The 20,457-nt window shown below is 31.1% G+C and overlaps 2 protein-coding genes across 8 annotated transcripts in view; both read left to right on the top strand.

Moving 5' to 3' along the window:
* The window catches only part of LOC105213285 (fasciclin-1), a 43,121-nt gene extending 29,811 nt beyond the window's left edge, over nt 1-13,310 (top strand). For 4 of the 7 annotated variants that reach the window (XM_054226149.1, XM_054226150.1, XM_054226151.1 and 1 more), the window contains exons 9-15: nt 4,569-4,720; nt 4,791-4,881; nt 5,041-5,261; nt 5,461-5,623; nt 5,700-5,850; nt 6,075-6,110; nt 6,788-13,310. In XM_054226149.1, coding sequence (XP_054082124.1) covers nt 4,569-4,720; nt 4,791-4,881; nt 5,041-5,261; nt 5,461-5,623; nt 5,700-5,850; nt 6,075-6,110; nt 6,788-7,002 — 1,029 coding nt within the window. In that variant the 3' untranslated portion in view covers nt 7,003-13,310. The remainder of the gene's footprint in view (nt 1-4,568; nt 4,721-4,790; nt 4,882-5,040; nt 5,262-5,460; nt 5,624-5,699; nt 5,851-6,074; nt 6,111-6,787) is intronic. The other 3 variants (XM_054226154.1, XM_054226155.1, XM_054226153.1) reach the window with 3 other exon arrangements.
* Nucleotides 13,311-15,433: 2,123 nt separating this feature from the next.
* On the top strand, nt 15,434-20,457 carry LOC105213286 (uncharacterized). Its single transcript, XM_011185997.3, has 6 exons — nt 15,434-16,107; nt 16,364-16,531; nt 16,641-16,779; nt 17,408-17,534; nt 17,603-18,060; nt 18,121-20,457. Exons 1-6 carry the CDS (start codon nt 15,916-15,918, stop codon nt 20,007-20,009), a joined length of 2,973 nt encoding a protein of 990 aa, XP_011184299.2. The 5' UTR covers nt 15,434-15,915; the 3' UTR covers nt 20,010-20,457.

Here is a 20,457-nt window from a genome sequence, read left to right on the forward strand (position 1 = left end):
AAATTATTGTATTAAGCTAGTTTCACAAATGATTTCAATTTCACATTAAGTTCCGTTACTTGCACCTGCAATTTTTACTTGCTTTACAATTGGCTACACGCTAAAAGCTTACACACACTTTAGTGAAATTATTTTCCTTACGCTAAAAAATCATTATTACTGAAAATTGTACAATTCGCGTATTTATTTATCGTGCAAATTGCAATAGCAACAATTGACAAACCATAACAGTCCTTTACAAATACAAATCAAGCATTGGCATTTCATATTTCATACGAATATTATATATTGTAGTACACATATATATATATTTTATTAACATTTCGTTCCTTATTTGTTTGATGTGATTGCCGTGTTAGAGCAGAAAACAATATTGACTTTGGTATTCTCTTTGTACTCTTCTCTGCGAATGTTTTTTATTTTTGTTTTTGCAATTTTTATTTGTAAACTTTTTCGTTTTATTATATGCAACGCTCCGGAAACTCACGCGACAAACAAAAAAAAAAAAAACAAACGAACATTTTAGTCCTTTAAGGTAAATACTTCAAACAGTATACATTTATATGTATTTTGTAAATGCAAAATTATCTGGAAACATTTTTAAATTCGAATATACAGCACTCATACTTATGCATATATACTCTACGCCATATCACACACATATTTATTTGCATACATACAAACATAACTGCAACAAGCATATAACGGCAATTAGATCTGAAAAAATTTGCATACAATGCATTTCGGACTTTTTAAGCATGCAACGGTTTAATATTAGAAAAATAGCTTTATAGACTTCATCAATATTTGTATGCTTCATTAAAATTTCCTAGCAGCAAATCTTCAGAGATTTACTTTAGCAAGAAATGATTGGCAATAAATTATACTCGTATATAATGAGACTAAATTTAGTCGTTCATAGGTTAATATCCGAAAAAAATTTCATGACTTCAAGATTTTTGATTTTTAAGACCTCGGTCAAAACTTGTCGCGTTCTCTGAGGCTTTAGTCGACTTTTTGGTAGAAAAAATTAAATTGAATTAGATAGATACATATGTATAAAGTTTTTAGGGATATCCGTAAAACATGTTAAGACGAACATGTTATACAATTTGGTTACAATGATTTAAGAATTTTAAGGATCCCAAATTTATATTTTTATTTAAGATTTTTAAATTTTACATCACAATGTTGAAGCTTCAAAATAATAATCAAAATTCAAAATAACTGAATCCCTCAAATTTTGTTCAATATCAAAAAGTTTAATTAGAACTAAATTGAAATAGAACTAAATTGAAAAAAAGTTATATTATTTACAAAATATTTAATTAAAGAAAGTCTACTTGCTTTACCCAAACATTAAAAAGTCAGATTCGAGACACATCTCAAGATAATTAGTGAGACACCTCCAAATAGGTTCACTTCAATCGAAGCGAAGATTACTGTTATCATATTCAAGAAAATTTATTCGAAATTTTGCATGCGAAGTGCTTATATTTCATTTATAATACATACATATATAGTTATATATAAAATATGGGTCAAAGGGGAGTGACCAGCACGCGGCAGCCTCTGTCTATATCCATACATATTTATTGCATGATATTTTATTATCTTTTCATAAATCAGCTGAGTTCTTCTACTAACTGCAAATATCTCAGAATTACTCTAACACCATTTCGTGACTTAGAGTCACTTAGAAGAGGAGCTTGAATAAAATAAATAAAATTGTTAAACAAAATGGAATATGTTATTCCCCATTTTTTAAAATCAAAAATATATTTGGGACAAAAACAATTTGCTATTAGAACGCATGAATCTGATTGTCATGCATGCTCCGAATTTATGTACATACATATGTTTTGAAATCGCATTTTTCTTTTGCGAAATGTGCATTTTTGCCTTGCTTGCCATCAACCACAAAGAAAATAGTAGTGAAACCAAAGATAAACACATTTATACCAAATTATACCAAATTATGCATAATTATACCAAACATCTATCGTATATGTATTCATCACTTGAACCAAGTGCCCAAACACAACAACATTGCACGAAACAATACATACTATTACCCAACATATACATACATACATAAATTTATTGCAAATCGCTTAGTACCAAACTCAAAACAAAAACAAAAAATATTAAATAAAAGAAAAAAACAAAAAACCACAAATATTTTAATTGAATTTCCATTGATTGTGTATTTTCTTGACGTTGTCGGCAAACTCGTACGCTGATGGCAATCTTCAAACACTCTCTCTCTCTATCTCACACTGTGTGCAACGACCTTAAATCAATAAAACAAAAAACATAAATGTTACTGTCGCTGCTCTGCCTGCGTTCTAATTGTCGTTTGAATCAAAAAAATCAAAAAACACTACCAATATCAAAAATCATTATCACAACAACAACAACAATTCGCAAATTCGCGTAGTTGATGAATGTAAGTACATATGTAAGGAATTTGCAAAAGAAAAATATATTTAAATAATTGTATGCTTGAAATAGTATTAAATTATTGGTAATAAGTGAAAATAAAAAAAAAAAATATTCTAAAAATGCATAATGCGCTGAATTTTATGTAAATGTGCCAAATTACTCTGTTCTGATAATGCATTATGAAGTGACTTGTCTAAATCTCAATTAATCTATAAGGTATACATTAAAAAAAAAAAACAAAAACACACATTTTACGAAAAAAAAATTGTTTTTGGTTTTTCAAAAGTAATTCTCTTTTCTACACCATGCGGGGAAGAACTGAGAAATTCTTATTGTAGAATTCTTCGATGTAGCCTTTGCTTTATTTTAAGAATTTAAGTCCCGTAACAAAATCGGGCAAACTTTCTGTCTGCATAGTCTTTTAAAACATTTTAATCGTTACTCGTTTTGAAGGAAGTCTAGCTTTTTCATCAGAGGTTCAGACATCTTGGAGAATTCGGGTCTATCTCATGTTTCTATTACTCTTTGATACCTATATGAAGTTCTGTTATACAGCGAGTCGAAGCTTGAATATAGGGGAGTCTAGTTTCTACTGTTACTTGATACATATATGAAGTTCCATTAAGAACGAGTTGAAGAATGAATAGCGAAATTTACGAAAATAACTTCGTCGTCCCAAAGTTCATATCTTATATGCGAATCTACCCATTTTGTGCTCGATATTTGGTAAAAGTCAGGATCTTTTCAAAAACTATTCCTGGAGTAGTAGAATCCTGGAAAATTTCTGCCATGATATTGGAGCAATGAAATCTTCGTTTGTCTTTGTAAGATCTTGCAATATTTCTTCGATGAGATTGGAGCAAGGAAAGCTTTATTTGTCGCTCGCTTCTAGGTATACGGATACTTCAGCATATTTTTCGATCGCTTAAAATTTGCCCAGAAAAATTTGATCTCTAAACTCGGTGCTTGATGATAATTTGGACGAGAATGAAAGAATCTGTCCGATTCAGGGATCTGGCGAAATAAATCGTTGCAGATTCATCTTATTCTTTACGACAATACAATTAGTTAAAAACTACAGTAGTGTATATAATGAGATGTATGGTTCAATGGAATAGGGATCTTGTCAAAAAGAATTTAGAATTTGCGATAACAGAGTTATACTGTTAAAAGGAATACAAGGAAGTTATAGAAACGTCATGAAGATGGTGGAAACTGGTATAATAGTTTATTTTATTTATACCAGTTATAAGATTCACGCACACACGATACGCTAGTTCTCAAGTGAAGCAAATCAAATACAGCTAACATTAATAAAAAATAATGGTGTAGAAAACTGAATAATAATTAAATATCGAAGTACTTTTCGTGAGATTTTCGAAATTCCGCGTTAAAATTCATAACTTTAGTCTAAGAAAAACCACAAAAAAAAAAACGAAATTTTTTAAACTAATAAATCTGCTAAAATTCTTTTTATACGATATGCTATAGGTTATCGCAATAACTTTAATGAATGAAACACACTGCATTAAAGCCCATTATCCTTGACCTGCAGCACGCCGAATTGAATTATCTATCACCTGCACACTATTAGCAGACATGCCCATGCATATTACTTACATAAGCATTATAACGGTTAATCGTACATACATATAGCATATTAATTTTAGCATTTCACTTCCTATATAAACCACATACTCGTACTACTATGCTATGACAATGGAAATGCTTTCAAATTTCCTATAAACGTATTTGTCGCCCGCTCTCCAATTAAACTATTTTATTAGATATCTACTCTATTATACTACTCTTATAATATCTACTAAACTATAAATATTGCTATAAAATGGGTTTTATATGTATTTCATTAATATTAGTATTTATGTGTATATATCTAAATTTTAAATATATTTGTATGTATGTATGTTTAACTCGCTGAAAATTTACTGGCTCGTTAAAGCCTTGCTAATTTGTTAAGTCACACCTTGGCATCTATATATGTACATACAACTATTTTGCTTATGGTTATATACATTATTATATAATATGAATATATAAATATATATATACATATGTTTATGGCTTTACCTTAATATCTTCTCATTATTATTCTCCCCGTCTAGGATAATGAAAATGGTGCTCTTCGCAAATTTTATGACGTAATTATGGATAACGGTGGCGAGGTGCTAACTGATATTAGCAACTTGGGCGAAATTACAATTTTGGCACCTAGCAATGATGCTTGGGAGGCCGATAACGTGAAAAATTTAATAAGGTGATTTTGATTTTTTGCTTTCCTTCTTTCATGCTAACTAAATTTATGATTTTTTTGTTTTGTTTTATAGAAATCGTGAGAAATTGCGTGAAATTCTGAATATGCACATTATCAAGGACAAACTGAATGTGGATCGCATACGTCAGAAGAACAAGAATATTGTAAGTGTATAGTATAATAATATATTGAACAAAAATAAAAATAAAAGTCCTTTGAGAAATCATTTTATGCTGCCATATCTAAACAATTTTTGCACTTAAATAGTAATGATCTTTTTTTCTTTTATTATAACTTCATTAAACCCTTCGTTTCTTTTGCAGATTGCTCAGGTGCCAACTGTCAACAATCGTACATTTTTGTATTTCAATGTCAAAGAAGAAAATGGCGAAGAACTCATAACCGTTGAGGGTGGTGGTGTTAATGCAACTGTACTGCAAGCGGATGTTGCACAAACTAACGGTTATGTACACATTATTGACAAAGTTTTAGGCGTTCCATATACAACTGTACTTGAAAAACTCGAAACGGATCCCATGATGAGGTAAGAATTACAATTTTTTAGTTGAGGGATTTTAGAGAAAAATTTAGTTTCCGATTATATAGAGTACCACCATAGTTTCTGTAGTATTGTAAGTAATACTCAGTACATTTCATCATCCTTGGTATATTTTTTCTCACAACTTTTTTTTAATATTTACCTAAATTTTTTTAAAAAAATTTTTCCTTCATTTTCCTTACAGCGACACCTTCAAATTGGGTCAATTCTCCGCATTTAATAATCAACTGAATAACACTCAACGTCGTTTCACATACTTCGTGCCACGCGACAAGGCTTGGCAGAAGACCAAATTGGACTATCCTTCGACACATAAGAAACTCTTCATGGAAGATTTCTCCTACCATGTAAGTTCAGTACCTAGCCTTTATATATAAACCACACATGAAATTGAAACTAAACAAAATCTTTATAAACTTACAGTCAAGATCTATATTGGAACGTCACTTGGTGATTGCCGACAACGTGTACACGATGAATGATATGGTAGCCATGACAGCTGCATCTGGCGATTCCATTTTGCTGCCTACCTACAGGGATTCATTGAAAGTTAAAGTTGAAGAGGAAGCTGGACGTAAGTATTACTTTAAAATATTACTTTTTCTACCTACAAGAATATTTTATAAAAGCATAAGGTACAGTGGAATATATTAATAATATAGACTTGTAAATAATTTTGTATTAATTTATAGTATTATTTACAGCAAACTAATTGATAATATTAATTACAAAAATATTTCATTTCATTTTCCAAAAATTAAAAAAATACATATTTTCGCTTTATTTGCTTACGTGAAGATCTTCACGATGAATATGCTTCAAATGAGTGGACTGGTGAGTGGTGACGTTGAAGTTTACCCGCTGCAAAATCACTCATCTCATACCTCAAGTAGTCATAGCTGTTTTTGTTTAACATATTACCGTTATAAATCGTACATCATCATCGATTTTTTTCCATAACACGTTAGTTGTCGTTTTGAAGTCGTCAGTTTTAGTTTTTAGTATTGGAAAACAGGTATTTTTTGTTAGTGTATTAGGTCCCTAGTACCGTCCTTAGTACCGTAATATTTATATATTATAAAAGATGAGGCTTTTTCGGCTTGTTTCTTTAAAAGAATCTTGTTTAACTTAGAATCTTAGACTCAAGAGGACTGTTTACCAAGTTTGTTAGAGAATATTAGTGGAAATAAAAATAATTTGATAGACCCGATTTTGTATAGAATATTTGTTAGTTTCGTTATACATATATCCTCTTATGGACACTTTGAATCAACTTAATTGATTATAGAGTATATAGATCATCTCCTATGGCCAAATAAAGTATATATTTATTTTCAGAGTTCTTCCTTATATAATAAAATGTATATCAAATTTGTGTAAAAATATATTTTATATAATTTGTTGTCAACGATTCATATATTCATACGCATTACGTAGCTTTTAAAAAAGTTTAATATAAATTTATATAGAAAATAGTATTTAACAAAAAAAAATGCCACTCTTTTTTATAGGTTATGTAATCACTTGGAATTTCAAGAAGATCAACGTTTACCGACCGGATGTTGAATGCACCAACGGCATAATACATGTCATCGACTATCCCATGCTGGAGGAGCGGGATGTCGTCGTCAACGGAGGTAGCTATCCGTTAGGCACTAGCATGTGCATTCTCTTCTCAAATATCCTCATGATAGCAATAGCGAAATTTCTTTTCTTAAATAATTAATTATGTATAAAATTAACTTAACAACAACAACAAACAAACCAACAACAACAAAAAACCCAAACAAAAACTCATTTAAAATGAAACAAAAAAATCAAATCAAAAATCACCGAAATCGCAAACAAAAAAATCGAAACCAAAACATGCAACAAAATGAACATACATACATGAACACTCATACAATCAAAGTGCATTGCCAGCAAAAATAATTTAGCATCACATATGTACATCCAAACACCATATTTGCCTGTCACATTATGTATTATAACATATAGAATACATGACTCACAAGCCAGCGCTGCAACGAATCAGCATGATTTGATTTATGTATTGGCAAAAAACAACAACAAAAAATATTTAAAAATGAGAAAAAAATTGCGGCTGTCGGCGTGTAAAAACAAAAAAAAATCATTTCAACTTTGAATGCAGCCTAATTTGTTGTATATTAAACGTCCGGCAACGCTAAATCCTTTCAAAAATAAAGTTGAAGTTTTCCGTTTTCTCAACACACACAACGAAACAAAATTCCACATGTATGTAAATAACTTGTGACCAAAGAATTGCATTAATAGTTGTGTGGCATGTCACCAGCGCATCGTACATACATATGTACATACATACATTTAAGTACACATTAAGTTTGCGCTTGATATGAAATTACAAAAAAATCAGTGCATTCCGCTTTCCAGCTAAGAAATTTTATTTTATTAATTTTTAATTTATTTTTAAAATTCGTATTTTCACTTTTTCGCCTAGTTATTAAACGCTCTTACTTATTCCACACACACACACACAGAACGCCTATAAATATGCAACGCCTTCTGTGTGTCGTGGCGAAATCATTGTAAATTAGCATTGAATGAAACTGTCTCGTACATACTATTCGCTAGCTAAAGTTTAAATATTTGTAATTATGTATATTTAACTAAATATGTAATACATACAGAGCATACAGTTGTTTTTTTATTAAAAAAAAAATAATAATATATTTTTTATTACTTTTTATTTAATTTATTTTTTTATTAATTTTAATTTTATAATTTAATTTTTTATTTATTATTTTATGGTACTTTTTAGTCACTTGCGCGCATATATAAGCATGTGCGCATAATTAAATTGTAAAAAAGTTGCCTTTAGCTTCAATTGGTTGCTTTAAAATTAAAAAAAAAAGAAAAATTAAATATAAAATAAAAAAATTTACAAAATAATTTAAAAAGCTGTAGTTTTGCTACTTGAATTTATGTAGCTTTTAAGTTATTTTAATTTGTATATGCAAAAAACAGCGAATATTTTATTATATTATAGTTTCTTATTAAACAAGTTAAAAAAGGTTAACAATAATTATTTTATAATAATTAAAAATAACTAAAATCATTCAGAAAATAATATTTTAATATAAGATAATTCCAAAACACATTTATCAATTGCATCTGAAAGTGAGTAAAAAGCAATATTTTTTTGAAAATAATTATTAAACATACTATATTTTAAGCAATTTCACAATAAAAAAATAGTATGCTTCGTTGTGTCACTTTTCACACGCATCAGAAATTTCGTCCATTAAATATTATTATAGATGTTATTGAGGTTAGACGGAAACCTTTTTTATTTATTTTTCTCAATTTTATGTATTGTATATTGATACATTTTCATTCGGATTTGCATGAAATAGTATTATATTTAAAATATTTTTTCTAAATAACACTTTGTTCATGCCTCATAAGCGTAAGTAATCACATGCATTACTGTCTAAACAGGTTCAATCAAAACACGAAAACGAATATTTAAATAAACTCATTAAATATATACATACATATATAACCAAACTGCCGTAATCCATTGAAATTTGAAAGATAGAAATTGTAGAAACTTGAAAATGAAGGCTACACTTTATTAGCTTCTAGAAATGGTCACACGATTTTTTAGGTTAACACCAGAGCCAAAGTAATGCATATTTCTCAATATTGCACACTTAAGTAACGACTCATGTCATTGCCATTTACATGAAATTAAAAACGAAAAATTAAAAGTAAAATAAAAGTAGTCAGCTTAAAATTACATTAGTTCAAACCGGTAATTTCAATAAATATTTTTAATACCTAAAATAGTTGCTCCAAAGATTAAAATATAGCAAGATTTATAAGCTGTTTTCTGATTCTATAATTATTAAAAAGTCGATTGCTTGTTTGAAACGTACTTGATTACATTCCAAGATTACAAGTAATTTTGAAAAATTAATGTTTACTTTTAGTTGTGTTAACATATTTGATAGCATAATGACGAATTTATATCAATAATCGAATTCATAATTTATTCTTTTAGTAATGATTACTTGATTACATGCTAAGATTCCAAGTAATGTTGTAAAATGAAAATTAACATCAAGTTGGATTATCATTTTTGATATCAATGCTTCAATAATGGAATTCATAACTTTTTCATTTAGTAATGATTACTTGATTACATGCTAAGTTTACGATTAATGTTGTAAAATTAAAATTAAAATAAATTTGGATTAACGGTTTGGGATAGCATAATGACTCATTTAGCAATGATTACTCAATTACAAGTAAAGAATTACAATTACTTGATTACAAGTAATGAGAAAATAAAAACTGAGCGCAAGCAACAGTCATTAAAATTAAATCAAGAGTATGATGACTTCGTTAAATAGTTCTTACTGTGAGTAAACGGTTTTGGTGATTTAAAAATTTTTGAAAAAAAAATATTTAGTTTGAATTCTCAGGATCACTCTAGAACACAGATTTTCTTAAAATGTTGACTGAATTTGTTCCTTCTGCCATTTTTTATATTCTTTATCGCAGTCCAACGGTATTTCATATAAAATATAACAATTTTAAATTTCATAAAAAAATGCATACATATGTACATTCCTTCATACATGCATACTGTAATCTTCATTGTAAAAACTCGCCTTGTCTGTATATTTGTTGGGTGAAACAGTAATCACAACAACAACAAATCATATGCAAGTATATAAAATGCAATATGGTAGTTATTAGCAAACTATTTAAAGAAATATTATAGTACTAGTAGCGTCAGAGCAGCAGCAACATTTGTATGTATGTAGTTAAAACCAACAACATCAAACAGCATACATTACAACAACTACTTCACTTGCAACCACATCTTGTAATGAAAAGTCAAATAAAAAATAATAATTATTCTTATAATTTCAAATAGCAAATCTAATACTAATAGTTAACCAAAAACAAAAACCGAAAACAAAAAAAAAATCAACAACAACAACAAAGACTTTCTATATAAATATATGCTATAAACCTTATATATTTATAGGTTAGGCATTAACCTAGCAACCTCTCAACTACTACACTACATACTCACATTATGTAGGTAAATGCGCAGAACTATCTGCTTTGATGTGTGTGTACCATAATCAGTTTAACTCAGATCATATTCCGAAACTGTTCAACATTCTTATTATTGATTACGTTACGTTACGTTAGTGTTTACGAATTTTTCAATTACTACTAATTCTACGACAATTACATATGTATGTATGTATAGTAATGATATTTAAATATTTAATTACAGTTTAAATTACAGAGTTGTTCAAATTCAAAAATGAAATAAAAATATAAATAATGATGCATATAATTAAATTTAATAAAAATTATTAAGTAATTAGTTAAGCAAAAAATTCAATGAAGGTAAAAAATAAATTTAAAAAAATAATGCAATGAAGTTGAAAATGTCGAAATTAATTATGTAATTAAAATACATAAATGCAATAACAACAAATTAACAATTTCATCAATTTTAGTAGTCAACACGAGTAAGGAACATTTAGTATTTGGTAAATTTCGCAGTAGACGCAAAGCATTGTAAGCTAAAGTAACTGTATTTTTGTGGTGTATGGTGTATTTGCTAATGAATCATGGTGAAATACATAATTCTAAAGCTAGAAAGGTATAAAGAAATTTTTAAAAGCTCACAATTCTTTAGAAACTAAAACTGAGAGATAAAATTACAAAGTTAGGAGACAAAGAAAAAAGCTTCAGATATCTGAGCACAACCGAATTTTATTGAATACACACTTTCTCGGGACGGTTTGTGTGTCTTTAAGATGGAGTGAGTGAGCGTTTTCTGTCAAAATATACATTAAGGTTATAGAATAAAAGAAAAAATATAGGTTTTTAAAAGCTTTAAAAGCTCATGCATCGGAGCTTGCGAATCTCTGCAGAGCGTCATATATAATAAGGTTTTAAATGTGGCATAAAAAAGTTATTCGTTTTTCAAAAGCTAAAAAAGCTCATGTTTAGGACCTTACGAGTCTCTTCAGTGTTTTCTGTCAGAATATACTTTATGGTTAGGGATTACGTTCCAAATCTAAGCAAAGAAAAAAATATATTCAGTTCTTACAAAACTTCAAAAGCTCATGCTAATGAGCTTACGAATATCACTCGACTTTAAAAAGCTTGAAAAGCTCATGCTTAGGAGCTTACGAGTCTCATGAACAATGATATATGACCTGTAGATAGCGTAAATTGGCGAAACATATAGGAAACGTATGTAGCTTAAATACACCTACTGACGGCTGTATTCAAAGTTGCATTTAAATTTATAATTCGTCTAACTGTTAAACATTTTAAAATTCAAGTAAATTGTTAGTTAAATTTGTGTGAATTAAACTCGTTTGCCTTTTCACTTAAGCCTTAAGTCTCGCAAAGTAACACTTTAAAGAGTAAAAAATTTAATTTTACAAAAAAAAAACAATTATTTAACTTTTTATTAAAAAAAATATTATTTTATTTGAAAGTTTAAAAAAATATATATTTAATTAAAAAATAACGGTAACTAATGTTAAGAAAACGAGAATTGCGTTAGGATTGCAAGCAGAATACAACACTGACGCTTATAAAAGCTTTTGTGACCTTCAAGCATACACACTTCTAACGGTGCAAATATATTATAAAAACAACAAAAATTTAATTACAATAACTAAATATGTATTTATTTAAAACAGTAGATAAATGTATAAATAAAAAAATGATATTAACAACAACAACAAATATATATTATAAATATATATACAAGTATTTCATATAAATATGTATGCAAAGTTATTGCTGTAGTCAGTAGTTACACGTTAAGACCATTAAAAATTCCTCCCAAAAAAATGTTAAACAAACAAAACGTCCCGCCTCTCTTTACACAAACACAATCATGACACGTATACAAAAACAACAACAAAGCTACATAATTTTATAAAAATTTCATTTGAGCGAAATTAGAAAATCTAAAACACCGTTATTTCAAGTAAATATGTATAATTTTCGACACAAAATTACCAAAACACATATGAGACTCCCAGGACCCAGTGGAGCGTAGAATGTACCAGTAGTTGTGTAGCAAGTGTGTGTGTGTGGCATTGATGGGCGTGCCCGCCACTACACGATTAGCGTTTGATCGGTTCATTATTAACTATTATCTAACAACAACAAAATTAACGTGTAACTAGTGCCTTACTAAAGTTTAACTAATTACCTAAAACCCATAACCTTAAATTGAGATGTAAACATAACTTTAATTTAATGCATAAACAAATATATATTTTATTAAAAAACAAAATAATAATACATAAAAAACAATAATATTATGCCTAACACTTTGTAGTATTGCCAGCTTACAGAAATATGTTAAATTAAATTTATAAAAAAGAAAATACAAAATTAAAAGTAAAAAATGTCTTGGGCATGTCAAGTGCTATTTCATACAAAAACAACACATAATGTATAAATGTATAGAAAATATATATATACATACATAATTACATAATAAAAGCGTATACATTAAGAGAGAACATATTTAAAACAAAAAAAAATATTAAATTAATTATATTTTAGTAGTCAACTTAGATAAGCAATAAAAGCTTGCGTATAATGAATAAAAATCAAGTACCAACCAAAAATGTATGTATGTTATTCACAGCGATCAGCAAAGGTGGTTAATGTTAAATGAGCAGTGAAAGTTAAATAGAGCATTAGCTAAATAAAATGCAGAAAACCTGTTAGTTTAACAGCGTAACAACAGTGAATATAAAGCTTAACAAAACTAATTAAATGAAATGCGAAAAAAATGTTAGTTCAACAAAGCAAAAGCAGCGAGCGTTAGACTTAACAGCGTGTCAATATAATGCAGGAAAAATGTTAGTTTAACATAGGACAACGGCGAGCGTTAAGCTTAACAGAGCATATGCTAAAAAAAATACAGAAAAACTGTTAATTTAACAGAGCAACAGCAGTAAATAAAAAAATGTTAGTTTAACATAGCGACAACAGTGAATGTGAAGCTTAACAGAACTAGTTAAATAAAGTGCAGAAAAAATGTTAGTTCAAAATAGCAAAAGCAGCGAGTGTTAAGTTTAACAGAGCATATGCTAAGAAAATACATAAAAACTGTTAATTGAACAGAGCAACAGCAGTGAATGTTAAGCTTAACAGAGCAAATGTTAAATAAAATGCAGAAAAACTGTTAATTTAACAGAGCAACAGCAGTGAATGTTATACAGAAAATATGTTAAATAAAAAAAAAAATGTTAGTTTAACATAGCGACAACAGCGAATGTTAAGCTTAACAGAGCAAATGTTAAATAAAATGCAGAAAAACTGTTAATTTAACAGAGCAACAGCAGTGAATGTTATACAGAAAATATGTTAAATAAAAAAAAATGTTGTTATAACAGAGCAACAGCAACGACTGTTAAATTTAACAGCATGTCAATATAATGGAAAAAATGTTAGTTTAACATAGCGAATGTTAAGCTTGACAGTACACGCTGTTAAACAGTTTCCAACGAGTTCAGCGGCATCAGCTGTGTAATGTTATTGTAATTATTTAAAATATTCAATAATTTTCGGATTTTTTTCTTTAAATATTCTTCTGTAAATACTGTGTAGTAGTATAGAACAACTTTAAGTATTTTCATTATTGACTTTAAGAGTAATTTAATTCAGATAAAGTGTGAACACACTAATTTTAAATGAATTTTAGTGAATTTTTAGGGCGCTCCATTTCAGTTCTCTTCAAAGAAGTCGATTTTATTACCAGCTGATTTAATTAATTTTTTTTTTTTAATATTTTCTTAAACATTTTAATAACTTTGTGAACAATGCCTAAAATAACATTCGATTACTTGTATTACAATACATTTACATATGTACAAAAATAAATAAATGTATAAATAAAATGTTGATCAAAGGAATATACATACATACGTACAACGTAGTTATACTTAACGCAGTCAGTGTAGCACGCCGCGCCTCCTTCAGTAAGCAGATAATAATAAAAAACAAAATTATAATGAATGTGGAATAAATATTTAAAAGTATATAAACAAAAACACATGCAAATGTATACAATAAGAACATACAAAAACAACACTAGTACGTACATACATACATACATACAAGCATATATTTATGGATTAACATATTTAAAGATATATGAAAAGCAGAAATAAATTAAAATTGAATCAGTATAAACAAAGAAAATTTAATGAAAAAAGAAAACAAACAACAAAAACAAAAATAGAAAACTTTCACTGATTTGCTGCTTAATTACCATTACAAAAGTACATACATACTATTACCTGCAAAATGTGTCTCTCATTTTTAAATCTTATGTTACAATTGCAATTTGGTACGAAAGTGCCGAAATGAAAATTAAGAAAAAAGAAAACAACAACTAATTTGTGTACACGCTTGTGAAATGACTAAAAGTGAACAAATATATTAATAAATACAAGAATTTATAAATTCTTCAATATGCGTTTTTTCTGTTTCTTCTTCTCTGCTTTTTGGTGAAATGTTGCTACTAATGGTGAGTAATTAACTTCGTTAGTGGTGGGAATATTATAAAATATATAATTAAAAAACAGAGCTTCCAAACAGATACTGAAATTTTGCTTCTTTTATGAAACCCTCCGAATAATACAATAAGTTATGAATTTTAACACTTTTGTGGCATATTTGGCAGCCCTTTTACACGCACTGTTCGTTTTGTCAACACACTTGGTGTGGGGTACACGCGAGAGTACACGAAGTAGAGGTAAAAACAAAACAAGTAAAACAAAGGTTGCCGCTCGTTGTTTACAGCCGACACACACGTCGCATTAATGCACTGTTATTCCACAAAAACAAATACAACAATAAGCTATTACTGCAGAATATTGTGGATGTTAACTGTTGCAGTGCGCTTGTAACAGCTGTCACAAACTTTGGACAATCTGCTGAATTAAGTTACATTATTTAGTTGTAAAAATCGCTGTTGTTGTGGTGTTGTGTCACCACAAAACCATATGCTTTTGTTTTCCATTACAACATTATATGTATGTATGTACGTACTAATTTAAAGTGGAACATAATCTCTCCTTGGCGATCTGGCAGCGCTGGCATTGTTTTGAGCAAAGCAATGAGAGAAAAGTCAGAGATTTATCGGAAAATTCTACTGGATAGAGGAAAATAGAGTGTTTGTGCATATTTATTTTGCTTTGCGGTGAACTGCAAGCGGTATAAAATGCATTTCCCTAACTCATTATTGGCGAATGGCTTGAATGCAAAAAAGTGACACGGAGTGTGTGCGAAAACATAGTGGATTCTTTGGTGCACTGCAGCGGCACCATAACTGCATTCAGTGTTACTACAACGGCGCTTGTGACGGTGGCGATAGTGATAGTGTTGGTTTATACAAGGCGGTGATTTAGAATTCAATTTTTGCTTGCTTGTTGCGGTTGTGTAAGGAAAATACAAAAATTTATATAGAAGAGAAAAACAAATATTGATAGCAGTCGCAGCGCAGTAACTGAGTTAGCGGCAGAGAGCAGTAAAAAGTGTGTATCATTAAAGGGGACTACGTGACCTGCTGGCTGCTAACATGAGAAAGCGCACGTCCGACTACTATAGCTCCGATACGGAACAAATGGTGGCCTCTGAGGATATGGGGGCTGCTAAAACGCTTTCAATTGACGAATATCAAGATATATATCTGATGCGTCCGCAAACGAAGTTGATCTTTGATAGTGGTTTTAAGGAAGCAAAACACATCTATGATACTGGTGATGAAGAGGTAAGATCACTTCCTTTTTGCATTGAGTTGGTAGACAAGTTATGCTTAGTGCAAATTAACCAGGGCTAGTTGTGTTGGTGATGTAAGATTGTATGTTTATGGTTAAACATATAGTAGATATAAAAGTAGGTCATGCTTGATTTTCTAATCTGTCTTTATATTAAAAGTGACTAATTGATGTAATACTTATGTATATATGTATGTGTATGAAAAATAATAAATAAATTGAAATATATGTCGATTTTTGGATTTTCAGGTGCAACAATTATTGTTGAAGGAATGTAGACTTATATATGAGTGTAAATTGTGTCGCAATATGTTCCGTAGTCTGACGCAGTTCATCGGTCATAAAAGAGAATTCTGTCGCAGCGCAGTACCCAGCGACGGTGACATATCTGAGGGCGATAAATACAATGGATTCTCCGTAAGTAACTGGCTCAATGTACTAATTATTTATAAAATGGCGTTGATGTGTATTTAATCATTTGTGTTTTTTTTTTGTTTTTGTCTCTTTATATACTTTTCTTGTACAGAGCAATGTAATGGTTACCAAAGAAATTTGTAATAATAAAAGTAATAGATGTGAATCTGTTTTGCAAACTACTGAAGAGGCTGTGCAACAGACCAGAACTCCTTGTGAAAGTAATGCACTTATGGATGAAAAAATATCGGGTAATTTTATATCAAATATTCTTAGTTATACATACACATAGTGAACATAACCTACACACATTTTTATATTATTATATACTTATATATATGTATGTATGTAAAACGGTATATCGATATATGTATATATGTAGATGATATGGTATTGGTGTGTCGAAGTTAGCTGGGGGTAGTGTTGGTACATTAGTGATTTTATTTGTGTGTAATACAGGTGTATATATGTATGCATACAGCTATGCAAAGTATATATAGCATGTCATCAGCTTTAACAAGAAGTGCACTCATTATGCACTTTGACAAGATTTTTGTGAAAATTGATTTTTCAAAAAATTTAAAACTTCTCATTATATGACTATACATATATGTATATTTTAATAAAAATTAATATAATTGAAAACTTTTTATATAAATAAATAATGTATTTACGCATATGAATAGCCTTAAAAACTGTTTTAGAAATTGCGTAATAACTTCAAACTCTTTTTTTATTATTTTAAATACTAGTGAATGCTATTAGCGGTTAACATTCTAAGGGGTTGAGTCATAATAAATGCTCACTATACTAATTCTATGTCATGAATATTTTACTATAATATAATAATAATAAGATTCTTTTTAATTATTTCTTTAGGAAATTGCACGAATCAGCCAGTTGAAAATGAGAAAATAAAAACTATATTACACTGTCCTCAAGAGCATTGCATGCTGAATTTTTCAAACACCAAAGAACTTGAATTGCATTTCTCACAAGATCACACGTACGTATTTTGTCGTAACGTTATTCTCCATTATGTTAATTACTCATAAAAATATTTTATTCCAACAGTAAATCTATGGTGTTCACATCATTTGCTGAACACAAAATGGACAATCAAAAGCAAGCACTTTCTGATACCGTTGTTCTTACCAGAGCGCAGCGTATGTCAACAAATAATTGCCACGCATGTGAACATTGTGAAAAAACTTTTGAACGCGCTGAAGCTCTATCCACACATCTACTACATTGTCCGGTAAAGCATAATATATTGAGTAAAACTCTTGCCACGGGAACAGGAGACAATATTGCAACAAAACGCTTGAAATTGCAAGAGTCGGCTCAGGGTCTGATTTGTAATGGCAAAGAAGCGCCGGACTTGATTCCAGAAATAGTGCATATAACCGATAGTGTAGCAACGGATGCGCAAAATGTTGTAACTGTGAAGCAGGAGTATGTTGTCTCAGAGGGCAGTACAACAGGCAACACAGCAAAGAAAAGGAAATTGAAGAATCGTAGAGTTGTCACAAGTGCGTATAATTTTTAATACTTATAAAATAATAAATACTAATAAAACATATTTTTTGCAGATAAAATTAGCGCGGATATCGTTGGACAAACGGGACTTGAGCACATTTCGCCTATAAAACAGGAACCTTGCATTGAAGTAACTCGCACGTATGCCAAAATTAAATCGGAATTAAATCTGGCGGATGGCGGCAGTGATACAGAGCCAAAGAAATTGCTTTCCACTTGCACCTATTGCGGCAAGTCGTTTGAACGGCGCGCTGCTTTATCGACACATCTGCAACATTGTCCGGTGAAGTTTAGCGTCATTGAAAAGCACACAATTTATGGCATGAGTACATGTTCGAAACGTACAAAATTGCATTCAACCTCCGAGAAGACAGCAAAAGACATGCGCCAACAAAATGTTGCCGAAGATCCTGATACTGATCTCTTAAATGAAATGTTTGCAAATTTGGGTAGACAGACATTCGGCGTGGGCCTGCAAACGGTTACAATTGATCACGATGATACGACAGCTTCCGACGGTACTGATGATGCCAAGGAGAGGGAGGAAGAGAATGGAGAAATGCTTACACCGACTAAGCTGGAAGAAACACTGCCCGCAGATCAAAGTGTTGAACTTTCCGCTAGCATGACAACAACATTTGAGAGTTCACCTGATGCACACGTTGAGGAGGACGCGGAGAAAAAGTCGAGTCGTCGTGTGCGTTCAGCGCCAATGGAGAAACGTTTACTCTGCCGTTGTAAGATCTGCTACAAGCAATTCAACGCACTCAGCAACTTGCGTCGTCACATTTCGATGTTCCACTATCGGGCGCAGCGTTTCGGTTGCACATTGTGCGATTATCGCGCTTTCCGTCGCTACGACATTGTCAACCATTTGGGCAATACGCACGCCATGAAGGGCGATCCCGAGGCGATGTCAATTGAATTTGTTTCGGAGCACGAAGTAAACTATAGTCGCGAAGATGTTGAGGGCGACATTGTTGTGCTTGATGAAGGCAGTGAGAACTTCGGTGCGTTAAATGAGTCAACGGAAGATGTTGAAAATAGCATTGAGCCAAGACAAAATCTGAAACGCTTAAAGCGTAACAAAACTATATCGATCTCAAGTGGGCTTAGCGTTGCGCTAAATAAGCTTACGCGTCAAAAAGTCAAACGGTCACAATCGCAACATGAAACATGTGGTGGTGCCAAAACGCCGGCAAGGCGTCCCATACGGAATCGCATTAAGCCGGAAAATAAAGACTTCGTATACGATCTCTCCAGTTTGGTGAAGAAGGAAAACACTGATGTACCAAACGACATTACGCGCAGTCTGCGTCGCCGTAATACTATGCATGTCGGTCCAATGGAACCAGCTGCAAATTGTTTAGAATCACTTTTGGGTCCCGCAACCGGTTGGGAACATATACGTGGCGCCGCGCAGCGCCTCGCTGCGTCCGCCATAAGTAGCGGTGCGGCAGCATCTGATACACAACCCGAATTGCCCACAGAGAGGCCACAAATGCGTCAGCGTTTGATTTCAACACATCGCGCGGACAATCATGCAGTGCCGGTGATCGAGGCCAGCGAATTGGAAGCTGCCCGTCTACATTCTACCTTACTCGAGGACACATTCCTTGATAAAGTGGCCAAATCATCGCCAACATCCTTTAAAATCAAACCACTGTTATCACTACATACCAGCACATTGAATCGATTGTTGGAAAAAGTCGATTCATCGCTGCATCAAAGCGCCGCCAATGGTAAATCCTCGCCCAGCAGCGAGACTACGTGTAGTGATGAGAATGTTATCAGTAGCATGCATATCTCCCCGCCTCCGTCAATTCCTCGCGCTAACGCTCCGCCACCCACGCCGCGCAAACGCATCTCAATGTTGGATCGTCTGCGGGACGATACCTTCAGATACCGCGACAGTCTACTACGCTCAGCATTGGAGAACTAAGGGCGGACATGTATAATTAATTTTTCTAATTATATTTATTAGTCTACTTTAGATTATGTGTAATCAATTAAATTTTAGTAGTACCTAACTATATTGCCACCACCTAACTATACACCCAACACACTCCCACAGACACATACATACATGCATATGCATGCAGTTCCATAGGCATCCATATGTATGTGCGTATGTATTACAACTTAATGGCCTGCTTGTTTCTTTCAGTGGGTTTGTTTTGTAAATTCCATTGCAGTTTTATGTATGTACGAGGAGGTCTCAAATATATCTATGTATGTTTAGTTTGCAGTCGTACATACACATTTACATTAGTATTAGTGTAATGCAAAGTTGTACAATACATGTACCTTGTACACTCAAACGAAATTCTTATTCATTATTTCGTGTGAGAGAAGCCTTACAAAATAAAAATAATGACAAAAAATACAAA

This window comes from Zeugodacus cucurbitae, chromosome 2 (genome assembly GCF_028554725.1).
Source record: "Zeugodacus cucurbitae isolate PBARC_wt_2022May chromosome 2, idZeuCucr1.2, whole genome shotgun sequence".
Classification (NCBI taxonomy): Eukaryota; Metazoa; Arthropoda; class Insecta; order Diptera; family Tephritidae; genus Zeugodacus; species Zeugodacus cucurbitae.

What these genes read in the sequence shown, in the direction of transcription:
- LOC105213286 (XM_011185997.3), top strand. Translation starts at nt 15,916, where the DNA reads ATGAGAAAGCGCACGTCCGACTACTATAGCTCCGATACGGAACAAATG. An exon ending in TATGGATGAAAAAATATCGG is followed by an intron (nt 16,780 to 17,407) that starts GTAATTTTATAT and finishes TTATTTCTTTAG; the next exon opens with GAAATTGCACGAATCAGCCA. An exon ending in CATTTCTCACAAGATCACAC is followed by an intron (nt 17,535 to 17,602) that starts GTACGTATTTTG and finishes TTATTCCAACAG; the next exon opens with TAAATCTATGGTGTTCACAT.